Below are 20,101 nucleotides of genomic sequence, written 5' to 3' on the forward strand. Positions count from 1 at the left end.
AGGAGAGTTGACCTCAAGTGAGTGCTTACCACCAAAATGGAGCCAAGGAGATGTAGTTTGAGACAACTCCAGATATTCAAGTGCATTCAGTAATTATTTTTATGTGTGTCTTATCGAAGAGATGGTAGAAAAATATTAAAGAAATAAATACTCTTAAAGTATTATTTGTTTGAACTTTGATAAATGTTTTCCATATAATGTCACGACTCCAATTCATCTGCTAGAAGTCTGAGCTTCTCTTTGGATAAAGTCATGGCAAGCATGATTTATATCAAGTGCTGTTTGGGGTTATTAGGATGTTTGTATCAGTTACTAACTGGGATGTAAGCAGAATGTAAAGGAGTTCTTGTGAGTGCATATATAAATATGTATGTAAGTCATCCCACATCCCTACTGTGTGGTGTACTGAAGTAAAGGCTTCACCATTCAGCTCATGCTACAGAATTGTATCAATTATCCACAAGTAAAGGCTTGATGAAAGAGATGCTGGGTTTAGGTAACAGCAGAACATCATAGAAGAAGGATCTTCAGTGCACAGGGCCCAGGTGAGCTTGCAGTGACAGCACTTTCACAGGTACAGAAGCAGAAGGGCCCTGTTGAGTTGGGGCAGGCTCTGGGGAAGGCTCACTGTCAGGATGGGAGGTGGATGGCACAGGAGCCCTGTGGCCTAAAGATGTCTGTGTGCCTCCAGCCATGAGTGATGTGCAGCTCAGGGAGCTCCAGCATCAGAGGTGCTATCTCCTGAGCAATCCTTGACAGATTTTTCTCATTTAAGCTGGTGTTAGTTGTTCTTTCGACCATTATAAACTGCTGGCACCTCCATCATCCTGTGCAAAGATTCACAGCTGAAATGTGCTCCCTGTGAAGAACCTCCTTGTTTTGCACTGTCGCCTGTTTGCTTCATTTGATGCCCCTACTTGTACTAAAGATGGTGAAAAGGTTTTTTCCCCCTTCTGTCTCTTGTTGTTTGCAAACGTGCAGAGTTCTGCCATGCACTTTGTCAGTCATCGCTTCCCTGACTGCAGAGTCTCTGCCTCTTTCATTATTCCTCATGTCAAAGCTCTCCTGTACCTTCTGTAATTCTTATCTCTCTTATCAGTGCCTTCCCAAAGCACTCTGGGTGTGTTGGTGTGCCCACTATCTCTGTTCTTTAGAGCAGTTGCTGATAGCACCATGTAATTGTCAAATTCAATGTTCTGAAATTACCTGAATCTCCTTTGAAACCCTCTTTAAAACCATTCCATTTGCTGCCTTCTGTTCCTCTGCTGCTGACAGAGGTTTATGCCACAGATTGCCCATCTCAGTGGAGCTGTTTTTTTCTGAAGAGCCTCCCAGTGAATATTAGCAGGATGAACACTGTATTTACAAGAGTGGGAAGTCCCCAGTGCTTGCTCCATGTGCTGCCTGGCCTGGCTCCTGCAGTGCCCCTTGGCAGCAGAGGTTCAGCATGGAAATGGTTCTGAGACCTTCCACAGGACGTGCAGCAGAGAAGCACAGCTGTGTTTATGAATCTGGGGCTTCATCTCCCGACTGTTCCTCTTTGATTTTGATCTCCTGTAGCCCTCAGACTCCCTCAGAAGCTGCTGGGGTTGTTTGGAAAAGCATTGCTTCATCCCTTTAATGTGGAGGTGGGTGGAGGTGGAAGGTGTTTGGTGGGAGTGGATTGAGGATTGACAGTCGTGGGTGACTTTTTATTCTGTAGCTTTTCACAATTTAATGTATTTCCTTGTTTGGTCTAAAAATCATTTCTATGGAAAAAATACCTTTCCTTTTACCTTGTTGCCCAACCACACCATTTTCCCTGTAGCCATTTTGGTGGGGCAAGTCCCTTGGCTGTTGCCTGTGCTGTGCTGTGTTGCTGTGGGATGTTTCTCCTGCTCAGCAGGAGGACAGGGGGGTTTGGATGTGGGACAGCCTTCTCCCATCCCCAGAGGTGCTGGTGGGGAGCCCATGCTCTGTGTGCCCGTGGGATGGGGAGCACTGGGGTATTTACAAGGACTCTGCACAGTGTTGGATCTTATCTGTTATCATCCAGCTGGAAAATATCTCCAGAACAGATAGACCTGACAGTCCTGCACTTCCCTGGGCCCTTTGCAAGCTGCCCTGTGGGTTATCTCCCTCTAGAAGGGACTTCCTGGCCACTTCACATCTGCAAAAGGCATTAAATGATCAGCAGACATTTAAATATTCACCTTCATTTGGTCCATGACTTTTATTAAAGTTCAGATAATCCAAAGAGGCTTTTAAATGGTCTGTGGCTTAATTTATTCATTTAGGAATTGAAGCAATAAACAGTCTGTGTTTTGGCCTGGCGCCGAAGCTTTTTCTTTGGGCTCTTGCAGCTCCCAGGGCTGTCTCTTCTCTAAATACCCTCTGTGCTTGCCGTGGCTCCTGTGCCTGCTCACTGACTTGTCAAATCACTAATGAACCTGCTCTTTGCTCTCTCAGGGCCACATCCTGCCCTCAGCTGAACCTGCTCAGGCTGAGTTGCTTCAGAGGGATTTCACAAGTGTAATTTTTGCCCAGGTTACTTACTGAAGTCTCACAATATTGCACCTGGCTGTGTTAATTTTATGTAAATCAGGCGTAACTTCTCGCAGCAATCCTTTCAGGCAGTTCCTCCAAATCCTCTCCCAGCCAGCACTATGAGCTTCTTGTCTCTACAAACACTTGCAAAATGGCTCTTTTACTACCTGCAGAGGGAATAAAAGCCACTTGCACGGGTTGGCAGTGTAGAAAGATTAAGTCAATGGTAATTAACACTGGAAACTATTTTAAGTGACAGAGCAGAAATGTTTCCAAGTTGGTTTCTTACCAGGCAGCCCAAATGCTGGTGTTGGATGATGATACCAAAACATTAGTCCTGGTACATTAAAGAGTTCTCTAGCAGAGTTTGGAAGTCTGTATTAACAGTTTGGGAGATCTTTAGGGTAATTTTCCATAAATAAAGGTCCCAATTTCTTAAGGCATCTTCAGAAAACTCTTAATAGGTTTTCCCCATTTTGGGCTTCTTGTACTCAATGAATAGGGAATATATCTCTTCACAAAACTAGAAAAAGTATATTTAAAAAGCTAATTGCAAACAGAGGTCTTGCTTTTATTTTTTTGTTTGTTTTCTGAACAGCCAGTGAGTGCTGTGTGGCTGGAATGCTTTCCACATTATTCACTGCATACATTATGTGTCTCAGATGGGAATGGGCGACTGACGGTGTAATGTGCTCTGATGGAATGTGTGTGGCTGTAGGAAAACACTCTGGAGGAAGCTGGAAACATGCACCAAGTGTCTGTTGGAGTGTTGAGGGGAGTAGGTGTGGTGCTGGGGAGGTGCCCATCACCCCACGTGCACTGGCAGGGGAGTGGTTTGCAGGTATTTGAAATAAGGGCTGGGGCAGTCCAGGGGAGAAATATGGAAAGGAACCAGGGGAGAGCTCAGCAGAACTCAGCTTTCGTTTTGGTAAAATCGAGTACAAACAGGGGCAGGAAGTGTGGAAGCCAATTGGTGAATGGATTGATGGCTTTTTGACACCTTCTGTGGAAGGGCAGCTCTTTGCTGGTTGTGACCTTCACATTAATGCTTGACAGCATCTCCATGGAGCTTCTGTAGAGCAGGTCCCACCCTGAACAATTGCCACGCTGATGACTGTGACAGAAACAACATTTCCATCTAAATCCTTCTTCTTTTACCTCCAGAGAATCACATTTTAGAAGATGTAAACAAATGTGTCATCGCTCTCCAAGAGAAGGACGTGGACGGTTTGGACCGCACGGCCGGCGCCATCCGGGGCCGCGCCGCCCGCGTCATCCACGTGGTCACCTCGGAGATGGACAACTACGAGCCCGGAGTGTACACGGAGAAGGTGCTGGAGGCAACCAAGCTACTGTCCAACACAGGTAAGGGTCGCTCGCTCCCCGGAGCCCTGAGTTGCTGTTGCTGGAAAGCTTGTGGGCAGCTGGGTACCCGTGTACCTGTGAAATCTGTTAGACTCAATTTGCTGTAACGCAAATTAGTGGGAGTTGTTTGCAAAACTGTTGCAAAGTGAGAAGTGTGATTTTGCTGTGTTGTCTGGCTTAAAGCTCAGCTGTGCACAAGGTGTCCCTGAGTGTGCTCGCTGTCATGGACTGGGCTGTGGGAAGCAAAAACACTGGGAATGAGTCCCAGGCGTGAGTGAAGGCTTGGAAGTTGTGCTGTGCTCATCTTGCAGTATTGCAACAGGCTCTGCAGCTGTTCCGGGTCCAGAAGGAAGATCACATTCCCCCAGCAGAATAAATTTAGGGTAATAATTAGGGTAAATTTTGTAAAGTATCTTTAGAGCTGTTGGAAGAGCATTGTAGGTTGTAGTGCCCCACGCCTAAACACCAAATCAGGGTGTTCCCTGTGCACTACTGGTGACATCCATAAGGGTGAGGGGTGATTCTGGCTCCTTCAGTGCCAGCCACTCGTTGCTGGTTTTGCTTTAATTACTTTGATGAAGAATCAAGGGTGACACTGAAGAAACAGCAGACTCTAACTGGTTCTGGCATGTTCTTCCTGGGGCACCATGAGTCACTGAAATGCAGCAGTGCAACCTGCCCCCTTCCAGTGCTTTTTAAACTTGAGTGTCCTGATGTTAGCACGACTTCTTTCCCCCCAAAACATCAAACAAACAATTAATATTTGATCCCATAGTTTCTAGGAGCTTCCCCAGGTGTTTTCTCCTTGTCCAATAGAAGGGTGTGATAAACTTCACTGTCCAAGTGGAAAACACCAAAGAGCAGCAGCGTAAGCAGAAACGGGGCTGGATTATGACTTCACCTCCTGTACCAAATGTTGTGATTTCAGTGGAAGGACTGCACATGTTGCAGGACAGTTAGGAGCAGGGCAGGAGTGGGCAGCAGAGGGTGGCTGGGGTGGCACTGACCGGCTCTGTGCTCTGGCTGCAGTCATGCCGCGCTTCACGGAGCAGGTGGAAGCTGCAGTGGAAGCGCTGAGCTCCGACCCTGCCCAGCCCATGGACGAGAACGAGTTCATCGACGCCTCGCGGCTCGTGTACGACGGCATCCGCGACATCCGGAAAGCCGTGCTGATGATCCGGGTGAGCACAACTTCCCCAGCTTCCCACAGCCTTCCCCGCCTCTGTTCGACTGACAGCGCAGGGATAATGGAGAGCAGGCAGGAGAACATTTTCATTTAGCTCCTATTAACATTCAGAGTCTTCAAATGTGCTAATCGCTGTGGAGCACTTGAGCGGTGCCTTTGGATTCAGATTCATTAACCAGATCTGAGCATCGATGATGGCCCGAGTTGTGATGCTAAATACCCTTCATGCATCTTTTGTAATCTCATGGTAATGCCTGGCTCGTTAATGTGCTAAAATCAGTGACCTTTCAGTTAACAACAGCAAATTAATGCAGAGCTATAGATGCTTGTTGATGGTTTGGAGCTTAGAAATAAAAACTAATAGCTCTTCATTAAGTAAATTTTGAGAATTAATGTTAGTTAGTCAAAAGGAAGCTGAGATGAGTTCAGTCTGTAGTTGGTAGAGCATGTAATTTGTTAATTGGCTAACCTGGGTAAACAGGGCAGCTCACAGAGGCCTTGACTCCTGTGTGCTTGCAGTGGGTGTGACTTGGGAGCCCTCATTTCTGGCAGACACAGAAGGGTGCAGTTGGTTGAAGGGATTCAGTAAAGGAAGTTCTGATTGCAGCTCATCCATGGATCTATTTCTTGGATCTTACTGGGGCAAAAATGGGCAGGAGCCAGATATAAAAAAGACAAATATAGGGGGTTTATTCCTTTTTCCTTCTTTTCATTGTATTTCTTTGAGAAACTGTCTTGGTCTTTCATATTGGTGACCATGGCAGATGCAGCTTGTTGGTCAGTAAATCAAGAATTGTACAGCCCCAGAAGATATTACAGTAACCATTGCAATAGCATCTTCCATGTTTGCTGCTTAAAGAAAGGATCAGATGAAAAACCAGGAGAAAAGCTGACAACCACATCTGTGCTCCCCATGGAAATTTTTTCAGACAAGCTCAGGATTTATAGACAGCCAGTGGTAGTTGAGGACATCCCTGCCTGCTGAAGCCCTTGTTAGTCAGGACAGGGAGCTGGGAGCGCCAGTGGGCAGCAGTTACCCAGGCTGGCAGTGCCAGCAACGCTGAGGTTTGCCCTGTGCCACCCTCCAGGGCCAGGGAGCCACAGCTCCACTGCCAGCAGCCAACAGCAGCTCCCTGGCCACACAGCAGGCACCTAGAAGGAAGTTAAAATATTTGCACTTGTTGTCCAGAGAGTTTATTTTGGGATAAAAGAGCCATCCAAATCTCTCCAGGGCTTGGCTCATCACCCCAGAGGAGTTTCTGTCCTTGGTGGCACTTGAAAGGCAGAGTTACACTTTGTGTGTCCCTGGGCTTTGGGAGGGTTGGGCAGAGGGGAGTCACAGACACAATCATGTACAGCAGAACTGTTTTCTTTATGCTATTTCTTTTTTTTTTTAATATTGATACACTGAGCTACTTCTTACTGTGTGTCCCTCTGCTGATGTTGTGGGTATACCCTGTTCTCCAGGGCCTGGAGAAGAGGCTGAAAAACCCAAAGTCTTGATTGTCACCCTACTCACCTTTGCTTTTTGGCAATTATTTTGCATGTCCATCTCTATTTTCACTGTATCACAAAGTGTCTGTAGTGGAAGACAAGTCTGAAATTCAAATCATACGGAAAAAATCTAAAGAACAGGGACTTTATTTGCATCTTATCTGTTAATCACAATTTATTGCATCTATCAGTGAAGTTCTTTGCTGACCCAGCTCTGGAGAATTGTCATGAAGTGCCACTTTAGCAAAGATGTAGTATTTTGACAAACATGCTGTTTAAACTTGATAAGCTTTATAAAAAGTTTGCCTGCTACAGACTAGCAGTAGCAAAAATAAATCCTAGGCAAGCAGGAACTAGGTCAGATGTGTTTAGCCTACAGCATAAAAGCTGGCCCTTACTAGCTGAAATTTTTCAGCTTTTCCCAAGGGATAAGGATAAATTTTGAGATATTTTATCTGTTGTTAATTTAGTCAATGCTTTGATTCATAATTGTGCTGAAGACACTGTCTGTGCTTCTGAACCAGCCCTTAGAGCTGTGTGTAATTCCAGCTTCAGCATCTCAAGTGAAGCTTTTACATTTAATCAACTTGCAAAAGCACTGCTCGCTTTGCAAGAACTTTTTTCTGTCTTTCAGATGCTGAGTGCATTAATGTCCTAACAAATCTCAGCTGTTTAGTGACTGCTGTGTGATTCTGGGATCCCTATGGTGTTTAACAGGAGCAGTCAAGCACATAAAATCACACGTGTTCAGAGATGGATACAGTCCCTGTATTTACCTTTTTGTTGAAAACATGGAATAATTTTTACCCCCACTGATTTCCATTCTCTCTGCTTGAAAAATAATATTCTTGTTGGTTTCCAGAGCCATGAAATCTGTAGTTTGACTCTGCTTGAATGCTTTTTCCTCAGACTCCTGAAGAGCTGGATGATTCTGACTTTGAGACCGAGGATTTCGACGTCCGCAGCAGAACCAGCATCCAGACTGAGGATGATCAGCTCATTGCTGGACAGAGTGCAAGGGTAAGGCACAAATCTCAGCTTTATCCAAGTGTGATCTGCCTTCAAGAAACACTTCAGCTTGCTTTGAAAACCTAGGTTAAATTTAGGGGGGGGGAATGATAAAAATGCTGGATCAGAAAACTGGCATTTTTTGTTTCCAGCATTCTCCTGGAAAGGAGGTTGAGTGAAATGCAATTGGTTTGATGGATGTGAGAAATGTCTGTGGTTTATTTTGGGTATTCTGAAAGATCAAAGTCCTTTTAGTACCAAGAAACTACATCACATTTTGATATCACAGACATTGTAGTCAAGTGAGCTTCTGCAGGAGGCAGATCACTCATTGGATTAATGTTATTTTCAACAGACAAACATTAACTTTATGAGAAAAAAATCTTCCCAAAATGTGGCCTCACACACGTGCTGGTGTGTTTGGTCACTGAGCATTTATCAAGACAACATTGAGAGGAACTCAGAAATGAAATCATTTCAACTAACTGCATTTCCTGTGACTCAAAAATGAAAGCATTGATAGGCCATAGATAATCATTAAGAGGTGAAACCCTAAAATCAGTGCATTGAATTGCATTGAAGGAAGACCAGGCCTTACCTATTGCTTTTATTTGACACAGCCCCTCTGGATCAATAACAATTTACACTCTTGGGAAAGTGCCATGGCAGATTTTTTGTGGAGGCTCTTCCTGCCAGGCAAGAAGTGGCCAGACCTTATTTATCAAACCTGGGCCACGTTGGCTTGGGAATTTCACCAGCTGGGAGTGTGTTTATGCTCCCCTCCCTTGCACAAGCACTTTCTATGCCTGGACCCTCACCCCCTTCTATTTAAATGCAGGCATTGCTCATTTACCTCTTAGCACAGCTGCTGCCAGAGAATTTTTAGTACCAAAGGCTCCTTTTTGCCTGCTCCTGGAGGCATCTGTGCTCCCAGTATTTATGAAGGCAAGGCCATGGAGTCTTACACAGGCTATAAACCCAGTCTGAGAGATTTTATTTGGGAGTAAGCACATACTCTTTATTTTCACTTACTCTTTCCTCAGCAGACATGTTTCAAAAGAGTACAGCTAGCTTTTTGCAGGGAAGAGACTGGTAATATTTCTTATTATCCTCAATACCCAAGTGGAACTTAATTTTAAAACGTTGAAATTTTCTGTAAAAGACAAGTCCTCCTTCTTCATGCAGTTTTATTTTGAGGGATGGTAATATGTGGCAAATTTGTTTGGAGTCTTAACAGCTTTATCATGCAAAGGACAATATTTTAAGTGTCAACTTGTCTTTCTGGGCACTTTTTCTTTAAAAAGAGTATAAACTTTGATTCAAAATGTAAAGCCTCTAGGTAGAGGATTGCTATTAAAGTTTTATCCCCCATCTACATGACTGAAATTGGTTATTAGTGAAATGTTCCAAAAAGCCTCTACAAGGCAGCAGGAGGCCATGTGAGAAAACTCTTCTCTTCCAGGCTATCATGGCTCAGCTCCCTCAAGAGCAGAAAGCCAAGATTGCTGAGCAGGTCGCCAGCTTCCAGGAGGAAAAGAGTAAATTGGATGCTGAAGTGTCAAAATGGGATGACAGTGGCAATGACATCATTGTCCTGGCCAAGCAGATGTGTATGATCATGATGGAAATGACAGACTTCACCAGGTGAGGCTTTTTAATTTGTGCTCACTCCCAGCTGCCTGGGCTGCTGGGCTTTCAATGAGACACGGTGCAAGTTCTCCTAAGAGTCTCACTTCTTATAATCTCTTTTAAATGGTGCCCTGTTCCAGCTGCATATTAACTGGGGAGATGCTTTATTGTGTAGTGGCTGGGTGGTAATAACTGTTTAAATTGATCTACAGATACACAGCAGTTATTGCCTGTCTTTCTTTCTTTCTTTCTTAAGGGTGATTCTTATCCCCAGGAATATATATATATATATATATATATATATATATTTGCTCAGTTCTTTACAGCATTAAATTCTATGGGCTTCTCAATATTGCCATACTGCAGAAATAGTTCCTAGTACAGTTACTGGCAGAGGAAAGAGAGGGTTTTTGATGCCTTTTGAAATTAATTTACCAGATTTTTTATAACGCTGTTTTTTAAACTTCATGTTCCATTCCATAAAAATTGCAAATCCGTCTTCTAAAATGTTATCTCTTATCATCATTAAACTGCTGAAAGCAGTAAAATTTAAGATGTTTTTATTCCTGGATTTAAGCTAAATGTGGGGAAGAGCAGAAAGGGGGTAACTCTTGGAAATGAAGGTGCTGTAATAACTGCTCCAGCCTGTGGGTGGGGAGTCACTGCCAGCACAGTGTGGGACAGAATGAGGAAAGGGACCCAGAATTCACTGCTGTGGTTTCCTGGTGCTAGGAGGGAGCGTGTGCTCTGTTTTGCAGGGGAAAAGGTCCTCTGAAGAACACGTCAGATGTGATCAGTGCAGCCAAGAAGATCGCAGAGGCCGGCTCCAGGATGGACAAGCTGGGCCGGACCATTGCTGACCACGTGAGTCACAGTCCTGGAGCCTCCAGCTCCAGGGAGCAGGAGACCTGTCAGTACTGCTGATGAACAGATGAACATGTGTTGGCTTTTGGGGTCTTTAACTGATTTTTCAGATCTGCTGCTAGGAAATTCTGTTCTTTCTGTTCTTTCCAGCTGCTCTCCTGCCTCCCTGAGCAGTGACACAGCAGCTCCTTGGCTGGAATCAGGCTCCTGGCATTTTGTGCCAGCCCTGCTTAGGTCACACAGAGCCGGGGCAGAGCAGGACCAGGCTGGGCTCACAGCACACCCAGAGCACTCCTGGTGCTTCCCAAAGCCCAGACAGCAGGGACAGCCCCTGCACAGGGGCACCTGGCCTGTTGCACCACCTTTAATCCTGGTGCTGAGGCAGCTTTGTAAGATCAACAATTTTCAGCTGCTCCTCAGGCTGAGTGGGGAGGGTGTCAGAGCTCTCTGGTGTTTTTCACTCCAGAGCTGATGAGGGCTTGGAGCAAGGCCTGCAGGGACCTGAGCATGGCTGTGCTGTCCCAGTGCTGGGCAGGAATTCTCACAGGAGTGAATGAGCATGGCCAGCTCGGGGATTATTTATGCAATGCCTGTCCTGAGCCACTTAGAAACTGGGCCAAGCAAGAGCACCTTTGGCCTCAGCCCACACCCAAATAGCAGGGAAACATCAACATTCATAATAATATTCCACCTTCAAGAGAGACTCTGAAATGCAAGGAGGTTAAGTCTGAGATCATGGGCTAAACTTTGTTTTCCCAGTTGTCACTTGCTTTCCAGGCCTTTTCAGGATGGAAATTTGTGTACTATAAGGTTTTCACTGAACCAGTGTCACTTTGAAAGTAAATCATTGCAGTGCAGGACTCTCTCTTAATGTTGCATTCAGAGGTGCTTGTCTACACCCTCCTTTATTAATGATGCAGTGAGAAATGTTCAATGGGGAGATAAATTTGATAAGTGTTTTTTCAAATGGCTTTCCTTGCTACAGCACTTTGACAGCCTTGTTTCTGCAAGAACCAGGTGTGCTGCTGGTGTAGGTAAATGAAGCAAGGAGCAGTTTGTGTTCAAGGTCTCAGGGGAGCTTGGGCTGAAGGTTTACAATGCCTTTTCTTTTTTTTTCATTCACATGTTTTATGCAAAGTTGGTATATGGTTTTCTGTACCAAGCCATTTCAAAATATAAAAGAAAACTACTTTCAGTAGCAGTAAGGTCCTTAAAAATGTAACAGATTAAGCACATGTTTGAAGATAAATATGAGCAGCACTGTACAGTTAGTCATTTTGACAAGAATATAGCTTTTTCCTGACTCCATACTCTGCTAATACTTTGAGCCTGCATATTTCATTAGATGTGCTTCCATACTCTTTAGAAACATGTTAATGTGGAGCAGAGTGACAGCTACAGAGCAGGAGCAGCTCCTGGTTGCTGCTGCCCCTGGAGGAGGGAGCACAGGGAGGGGCTGTGTCCTGTGCTGGTGACAGCAGAGCTGTGACCCCTCGTGTCCGTGTGCCAGCAGCTCCCAGCCTGCCATCAGGCCCTTCTGCAGCACATTCCTCTGCAGCTCCCAGAGCTGCTGTCCCAGGAATTCCCTGGCTGTTGGGATCAGTTCTGCCATCAGCTGCAGGTGCTCCCCGAGGTTTCCATCCCTCACTCCAAGCAGCTGCTGCTTGCTGGGAGCAGGGGAATATGAACAGTTGTGAGCACAACACAGATGACAATGATTTGCAGCAAGGGTTCTCTCTATTATTTATTTTTTTCAGTGTCAGAACACCTGCAAAGCCAAAGGTTTTTTTCCTTCTGTGGCGGTGGGAGGCCAAGGTTACATCAGTTCTGTATCAGTTCTGATTCACCCCATGAGAAGCAGCTGGGTCAGGGTAGGGGGTGCCCCACTTCCAGTGAAAGGCTCCAGCAGCCTCGTGCTGGGGACACTGGTCCCTGCTGGGGGCTGGGGTGGGGACCCTGGGCACAGGCTGGTGGCAGCTGCTGGCACAGCTCCTGCTGTGGAGCTGCCTCCCCAAAACAGCTGCTGGCAGCTCCTGCTGGGCCCAGAGGTCACCCAGGGCTGAGGGGCATTTCTTGGGAATTCCTGGTGCAGCAGGGCCCATTCCCAAGGGAGAGGCAGTGGCAGGAAGGAGCTCTGGGGTTGCCAAGGAGAGCCCTGCTCTCCCCTGCAGCCACTGGGGATGGTCTGTGTCCATGAGCACACACCAGCAGGGCTCTGCTGTCTTCCCCTGCCCCTTTTCTCTGCAAAAACAGGGGAAATGGTGATTCTGCTTCTCTGCAGGCTCAGCTGGGCTGGCAGGAACTGAAAGTGGGGGTGTTTGCTGTGTCTGGGATGGAGCCTGGATTTGACCTTAGCTTTTGCCAGTAACCTTCCCTGAGTCTGTGGCAGCTCGGTTTGGGGGCTTTGGGAAGGTGGGGTGGCCCCCAACACGTTCATTTCCATCTGCACTGCACTCCCTGCTGGGCTGTGCTGTGCTGTGAGAACCCATCCATCTCTGCAGATGGGGGTTCTGGCTGTGGGTTAGTCCAGTAATGTCATCATTCTGTTCAAATTGTTGCCTTTTGGGTTTTTGATTTTTATCTGAGTGCTTCTGCCTAGGAAAGGACAGGGCTCCTGCAGGCACCCGCAGTGCCTTTTGTTGATGCTCTTTTTTATCTCGTGTTACATCTCCATTTAAACCTCATCTGTCTCTGAGCTGAGTCCTCGATCCTGCCTGCAGAAATAGCACACACAGGAGAGGATCTGGGTTTCCATCTCACACTGCATTGATGCACACAGCCCAGTGATGATTCCTATTCCACGAAGGTTTTGCTGCCTTCCTCAGCTGATGGTGAACGTGCAGCAGCCTCCTGCCTTGAGAGGCTTTCCTTGAAGGGTTTCACAGCCCCACAGAGGAGCTGGAATTGTTGAGCCATCCCCTGATGTGCTGTACTGGGCATTTGTCAGCCCTGAGCCCCTGCACTGCTGTGTTAGATGAGCTCTTTGGGAGATGGAGAGCAGTTTCCAAAATGGTAATTTGGGCTTTTCATTAGCTCTTTGGCCAGGGCTATTTGTGGACTTGCTCTTAAACATCTTGTAGTGCTGACTAATATTGATTAGCTTAAAAAATTAACCTGCAAGCTTTGCTGCTATGTTAGGCAGGGCTTCACTGCACTGATGGAAGCTGCCTGCCCACGTTGAGAGTTGCAATTACTTTGGGTGTTCCATCATTTTCCTTGGGACTAAGAAGGTGGTTTGATGTCTGTGGTGGGGTCAGATGCCCATAAAGCCATGGAGATCTCCCAGTGCAGTGCCCCTGTGTGTGTGTGAGCTCTGTGGACACATCACTGCAGCACCTGAGTCACCTCTGCTCAGCACAGAGACCACTTTGCCTTACAAAACCCTCTTGTTCTGGCCCTGGAAAAAAACAAATGTATGTGTTAGTGTCCTTTCACTGCACAGGGAAATGCCTGTTCTGGCAGACTGAGTGCTGTTGGGAAGGAAATGCTCCTCCATGTGAGTGGGGCCATGTTTGCACATCCCTGTGTGTGCACCATGATCTGCTCCTCTTTTATACAAAGAAAAGAGCTTCTGCTTCCATCTCACAGCTAAGGAGAGAAGGTCTGCAGGGAGAATCAGGGCTCAGAGCCTGCTGCTCACAGACAGGAGGGGATTTTTACCCTGCCCTCAGAGGGGAGGAGAGGCTGCATGGCCAATGCAACAACCCTCAGCTGGAGTGAGGCATTAGGTAATGAAGTGGTGCCACATTGAAGATTAATCTTTCAGTCATGCCATGCCCATTATGCATCTTCATCAGATGGTCCATTGCACAGGATCAGGGTCTTAGGTAAAATGGGATTTTGCTGTGAACAGGGGTGTGTGGAAAAGAGCTCCTAAATCACTCTGGATGGCCTGCAGCTGTCCAGAGGCTGGAGATCCCTGCAGGGTGTAGTCCTGTCCCTGGATAATGCTGGGTGAATTCCACTGCTCCAGTTGAAACAGTGCTGGGCACAGTGCAGCCTGCCTTGGGGCAGGAGATGAGGGTCAGTGGGAGGCTGGTGGTGGATCTGTCCAGGAGGCCTGTGGGTGCTGGGTGGGGAGATGAGATGAGATGAGGAGTGGCCATTTCCGTGGAACAGGAGCTGTCTGTGGGGTACAAGTGATGCTTCTCTGGGGTTCAGAGCAGGGCTGAAGCAACGTGGGGTGTGACCCAGTGTGATGTAAATCACATGGATGTGAAGCTGTAGGTGTTGTGTGTGTGTGTGTGTGTGTGAGCATGTGGGGTGCCCCTGGGCTGAGGTGGCCCATGGGGGAGCTGCTGCTGGCACCCCACTAGTGCTGTAAAGGGGCTGCAGGGCTGCTGAGAGCAGCAGAACCCTTCCCACAGCCTTTGTGTCCTACAGAGCCTGCTCTGGACCGTGGCTGCTCCTCAGCTGGGCTCCCCTCTGCTCTGGAAATCCAGCCTGAGCCTGGCTCATCCGTGGCTCATTCTTCAGTTCTGTCCCAGAAAATGCCACCCTCCCAAATTGCACAGAGGACTCCTGCAGAGCCTTTGTGCAAAGCTGAAAAAGTTACATTTCTGTTACGGATGAGTGCTGCAGCAAGCACCTTAAATGTCATTTTGTGCCTGGTGAGGAACCTGCTTTTCCCACTGCTACAAGATGGGAGCAGAAGTCAGGAAAATCTCTGTTTGCTGCATGTAACTGAGTTGCTGTTGGGTTTATAACTTTTGAGCTTGGAATACTTAAGATTGAGGATTGAGGAAGGACTTGGTAACGCCTGCTAGTTGCAGCTGGGGATCTTGGGTGTCAGACCATTGCTGCTGTGTCCTGTGCAGTACAGGAAGGACCTTCTACAGCTGACAGACCTGCTCTGGGGAGGGTAAATGGTCCTCCTTCTCTTCCTCTTCCTTCTGTTCCTCCTCTTCCTCCTCCTTGGGAGGGCTGCTGAAGGGCAGTGGAAGGAGCCTGCGCAGTGCTGCCCCTGCTCGTGGCTGCTGGGTTTAGGTGCCTCTGTCTCAAAGCCCGGGCTCAGCAGGGAGGGAGGGAGGGAGGGAGGGCAGCGCTGTCCCAGCCCATCCCCTGCCCCAGGGGAGGTGCCTGGAGTGTGTCTGGCCATGCCCAACCCTGCCCCTGTCACCCACAGTGCCCGGACTCGGCGTGCAAGCAGGACCTGCTGGCCTACCTGCAGCGCATCGCGCTCTACTGCCACCAGCTCAACATCTGCAGCAAGGTCAAGGCCGAGGTGCAGAACCTGGGCGGGGAGCTCGTCGTCTCCGGGGTACGTACAGCACACCTGCCTCCCTCAGGCAGCTCTGCTCCCACGGGTTATTCATGTGAGCTTTTGTGTTCAGCCCCATGGAACACAGACTGGAGGTGCTGGAGCATTCCAGGTTTGTGTTGCTGCCTCGCTGTTCTGGGGAGCAACACTTGCTGGGAAAATACAGACTTCACATGTCCTTATTCAACAGTGTTTGTAGACAGATTCACTTCACCTCTGTGTGATCTGTTTTCCAGACTGCTTTTCACTCTTAGTGAGGTTAAGTCACCTTATCAGCACAGTCAAACCTGCCCCATGTCTCTGCACAGCCTTGGAACATGCTGGGGTCCTGCAACACTCCAGAGGTGTTAATATTTCAGGACGGCTGTGCCCTGAAGAGTGCAGGGATTTTTAGTGCCTGCTCTGGTTTCTGACAGCTGGAAGCTGCCCCAGGCCAGCTTGCTTCCTTATTCCAGCCATTACTTTGCAAATAATTTTTTTCACTGTAGTTCATGAAATGCTGCCTCCTAAGAGGATTCTGTGTTGCAGATATTTGGAGGGAGGGAAGTGGAGCTAAATCCTTAATTTCTTCTGGCATACTCTACCTGGCCCTGCATAGGCACGTTTGGTCACTTCTGGTGCTTTTGCCATGTCAGGACTGAGGAAGGAGGTTGGAAGAAGGGACAGAATTGGCCCTTGGATAGTCCAGAATTGCTCCCTGAGCAGCAAATGGAGAAACTTCCCACATTCTGCCATTTTGATACCACAGAATCATGGAACAGTTTGGGTTGGAAGAGACCTTAAAACTCATCCAGTGCCACCCCCCTGCCATGGCAGGGACACCTTCCACTGTCCCAGGCTGCTCCAAGCTCTGTCCAGCCTGGCCTTGGACACTTCCAGGGATCCAGGGGCAGCCACAGCTTCCCTGGACATCCTCTACCACTGATACTTTCCAGTGAAACCCTGTTTGATATCTCAGTTGCTTAAACTTAGTAGCACAGATTTCCCCCAAAAACCAGGGAGAGCTGTGGAAGGAGAGCTTTGGGGCCGCAGCAGCAGCAGGAGCAGTCAGCAATAGATATCCCTGCACAAACTGAGCCCATCTGGGGGTGATGGGGGTGTGCTGCCCCCCCTGCTGCCTTTCCAGCCCCCAGAGCAGCTCCAGGGGCTGTGGTGGGATGTGCTGCTGTTGATGTTCATGGCAGGCTGAAGGCATGGTGCTGTCAAAGCAGGAGATGTGTTACTGTGCAGCAGTACGTACTCCAGGGCTTCACTGCAGTTACTCAGTGCCTCCAGGATTTACATCCCCCTGCCATAAATCAGTGATAGCACAGCCTGGCATCTGTAGCCTGATCTCCTGGTTTTATCCCTTCTCCTTGAGCCTGTCCACTGGGGCTGAGGGCTGCCAGCAGCAGTGTTGAGCTCCATGGGATAATCAGATGAAGACCTCAGCCAGTGCAGAGGCATCAGCACTCTGAAAGGAAGGTTCTGTGCAGTGTTGATGCCCTGTCCCTGCACCCCAGCGCTGTGAGAGCAGAGCAGGGCCCAGGAGGGCAGAGCTGGCACCTGCAGGGTCTGTCAGGTCATTCAGAAAAGCACCTCCCTGCTCTCCTGGCCTTGAATGATCCCTGCTGCTCTGAGGATTCCTGGAGACACTTCAGCACAGTGGTTTCCAGGCTCATGAGGAGGAGGGGAGAGCACAGAGGCTTTGCCAGAGGATCTGAGGTGCCATGGTAGCAATTGGGGCACAGTAGGGTAGAAGGGAGGGGACAGTGCCCTAGAAAGGCACCAGAACCAAACCCTGCCCCAGATCAAACCCCTGTCCCAGCCCATTTGGCCTGGACAAGCTGGGGATCCCACCCAGAGCAGGACACTGGCCCCTGGGGAAGGGGGTCCCAGCTGAGGTCACCACAGTGCTCCTCCCCTCTCTCTTCCACCCAGCCCTGGTCTCAGCTCTTTGTCCCTGCTGTGTCCTACAGCTTTGACAAATTCATGTTTTTCCTTGTTTTGATGCTCTTGTAAATCAGGAGCCAGCTGGGAAAGGGCTCCAGGCCTGGCTGTGATGCAGTTGTGTTCCTTCCTTCCCAATACAATTTAGTATTCTAGAGCGATTTAAATATTTATTATCAGTGATTAAGATATTACTACAGCTTTATTAATCTCATTAGAGAATAAGCAACTATTAAATCTTAGTCACAAAAGCAAAGGGCAGAATACAAATGTTTCCAATTGCCATTGATGTGGAAAATGCATACAGGGGGGCATACCCTGCTTTTGTGTTGGTGGCACAAGTCAGCTTTGGAACCACTGAGCATCCAAAAAAACCCTGCCTCAAGCTGGGGGCCTCAGGTTTCAAAGGAAAAATATAAGTCAGTTTTCAAGTGGTTTTACCCCAGGCCTGTGGTGCTGTCAGTGTAAGGCTGTGTTTGGGGGTTCCATGGTGGTAACTGTGTGTCCCTTGGCAGGTGGACAGTGCCATGTCCCTGATCCAGGCAGCCAAGAACCTGATGAACGCCGTGGTGCAGACGGTCAAGGCCTCCTACGTGGCGTCCACCAAGTACCAGAAGTCCCAGGGCATGGCCTCCCTCAACCTCCCGGCCGTCTCCTGGAAGATGAAGGCTCCGGAGAAGAAACCCCTGGTCAAGAGGGAGAAACAGGACGAGACCCAGACGAAAATCAAGAGGGCATCCCAGAAGAAGCACGTGAACCCCGTGCAGGCCCTCAGCGAGTTCAAGGCCATGGAGAGTATCTAGAGGAGAGCTCTGGCTCGGGGGTGTTTTTCTCTAGCCCACTACTGCTACTTACAGAACTCTACTTGTAATACCCTAAAGATTTTTTCAAAAATTTACTATTCCTCCAAATGTATTTACTTAATATAATTTTGATAACTTGGTTTAGATTACCTGGGGAGATACTTAAATTTCTAAGTCCTATCAGTATATCTTCAGCCTGCAGAAGTGTGGTAATTTAGATGGCTTTTAGATTACAGGGGTGGATTTCTAGCTGGAAACTGGTTTTTATAATCTTGCTTTAAATGAAATATTCTATAACCAAAGAGGATTTTACAGTAACACTAACGGTTAACACTAATACTCGATCGTGATACCCAGAGACTCAGTTTATCATGGTGATCAAGAGAAAAAAAAATAGATTTTTTACTAAAAAAAAAAATTAATGGAAGTATTGTATGTGATAGTGTTTCTGTGCTGTGGGGGTGGAGAGGGAGCCAAGATCAGAGGAGTTTGAAATTGCAGCAGGCACCGGCTGTGTGAGCACAACTGGAAAACAGCTGGAAAAGCGCCACACCCGTGCCTGGGCCGGGCTTTGCTGAGGATCGTGTTTGGAGCTGGGCTCGGTGCTGCTTTCCCTGGGCTGCCCCGGAGCCCTCTGGGGTTCCCTTGTGCTCCTGGCACCGCTCCGGAGCTGCCGGGGGAGCCCCGGGGCCGATCCCTGCGGGAACCTCCCCGGCGGGGGCGGCCCATGGCTCCGTGACACGGACGGGAATGTAATGCCTGGTTACCAATTACTAATGTATTTTGCTGCGGGACACTAATAAAGTTGCTTTTCCCAGCTGGTGCATTGTGGTGCTGTGAATGGAGCTGGGCCCAGCCCGCCCATCGGCCCCCCCTCGCCATTCAGATGCAAATCAGCTTTGTGCTCATTCCTCATAATTGCTCTGCATCCTGCCTTGGGCTTCCAGAGGCACCCAGGAAATCGTGTTTGCTCAGGCTGCAATTTAGACTGTACATTATTTGTGATAACTATAGCTACAAGGTATAATTTCACTGTCTTATTTAAATTTTATGAATTTCAGCGTGTTTCACACGTCCCAGTCGAGTGGAGTGCAGGGAAGTGGTGCCTGCACGGGGCAGCACCGTGGTGCCTATTCCTGTGGAGCTGGAAGAGCCTGGGCTGGAGTCAATGTCTAAAATGCAGCTCCATTTTAGAGCTGAACCTTGGCACTGAAATATTATAATTTTATTTATCTCAATCAGCTCATAATTTACTGTATTAAGGTTATTGCTGTCATGTTACTGTAATGCTGATCATAATTAAGCTAAATAGTTTTTGAGATGTTTTTGCCAAATGTATTATGTTTTCAAGCATTTTAGCCTCTTGAGTACAGCTATTAAACAGTGGAATGATAGGATATTTTCATACACCCTTAACATGTAAACAGGCTCAGAGGGGGAGCTGTGCTCCACTGCCGTTTGGGGGTTAACAGGCTATAGGTCTTCTTTTAGAGATAATTATTAACTGAATTTATACAATAGAGAGTTTTTTCCTCCTGGAATTGTCTTAAAGGTGACATTCCCTGAGCTGTTTAGGGAGTACATCTGATGCCTCCCACCAGTACAATCTATTAATGCACTTTAAAAAATAATCCTTATTAAGATGTGCAGACAAGTTTACGCTTATTTATCTTTTAAATACATCTTCGTTTAATTTGTGCTACAAACACTGAGTGCCAAGAAATTAAAAGTGGTTCCCCTGGTGAGAGCTACAGCCCCAGGGGTGCAGGAGCAGCAGGAACGCCATGGGGACAGGAGGCCAAAAAACCTCAACTCACATTTCCTTTGTACCCAAGAATTGCTCCTCTGGGAATTGCGTTTGGGTTTGGAGCAGAGAAGGGCATCGAGGTGAATCATTATTGGTGTAACGCTTAATTGCTGCGTTCAGAAGTGCAGCAGACACCACCTGTCCCCTTAGAAGAGGAGGGATTTTGTGTCATGAAATCCCAGTTTCCCAGTTTAGCTGGGGACGTGGTGGTGACACCGGGGCTGGGGAGC

General features: G+C 47.7%; 1 protein-coding gene across 3 annotated transcripts in view; it reads left to right on the forward strand.

Annotated features, from left to right (window-relative positions):
- Nucleotides 1-18,881, forward strand: part of CTNNA1 (catenin alpha 1) — a 116,814-nt gene extending 97,933 nt beyond the window's left edge. For all 3 annotated transcript variants that reach the window (XM_063168440.1, XM_063168442.1, XM_063168441.1), the window contains 7 exons: nucleotides 3,691-3,891; nucleotides 4,921-5,072; nucleotides 7,481-7,591; nucleotides 9,042-9,223; nucleotides 9,967-10,072; nucleotides 15,198-15,332; nucleotides 17,777-18,881. In XM_063168440.1, coding sequence (XP_063024510.1) covers nucleotides 3,691-3,891; nucleotides 4,921-5,072; nucleotides 7,481-7,591; nucleotides 9,042-9,223; nucleotides 9,967-10,072; nucleotides 15,198-15,332; nucleotides 17,777-18,064 — 1,175 coding nt within the window. In that variant the 3' untranslated portion in view covers nucleotides 18,065-18,881. The remainder of the gene's footprint in view (nucleotides 1-3,690; nucleotides 3,892-4,920; nucleotides 5,073-7,480; nucleotides 7,592-9,041; nucleotides 9,224-9,966; nucleotides 10,073-15,197; nucleotides 15,333-17,776) is intronic.
- The last annotated feature ends 1,220 nt before the right edge of the window (nucleotides 18,882-20,101 follow it).

This window comes from Melospiza melodia, chromosome 14, assembly GCF_035770615.1.
Source record: "Melospiza melodia melodia isolate bMelMel2 chromosome 14, bMelMel2.pri, whole genome shotgun sequence".
NCBI lineage: Eukaryota > Metazoa > Chordata > Aves > Passeriformes > Passerellidae > Melospiza > Melospiza melodia.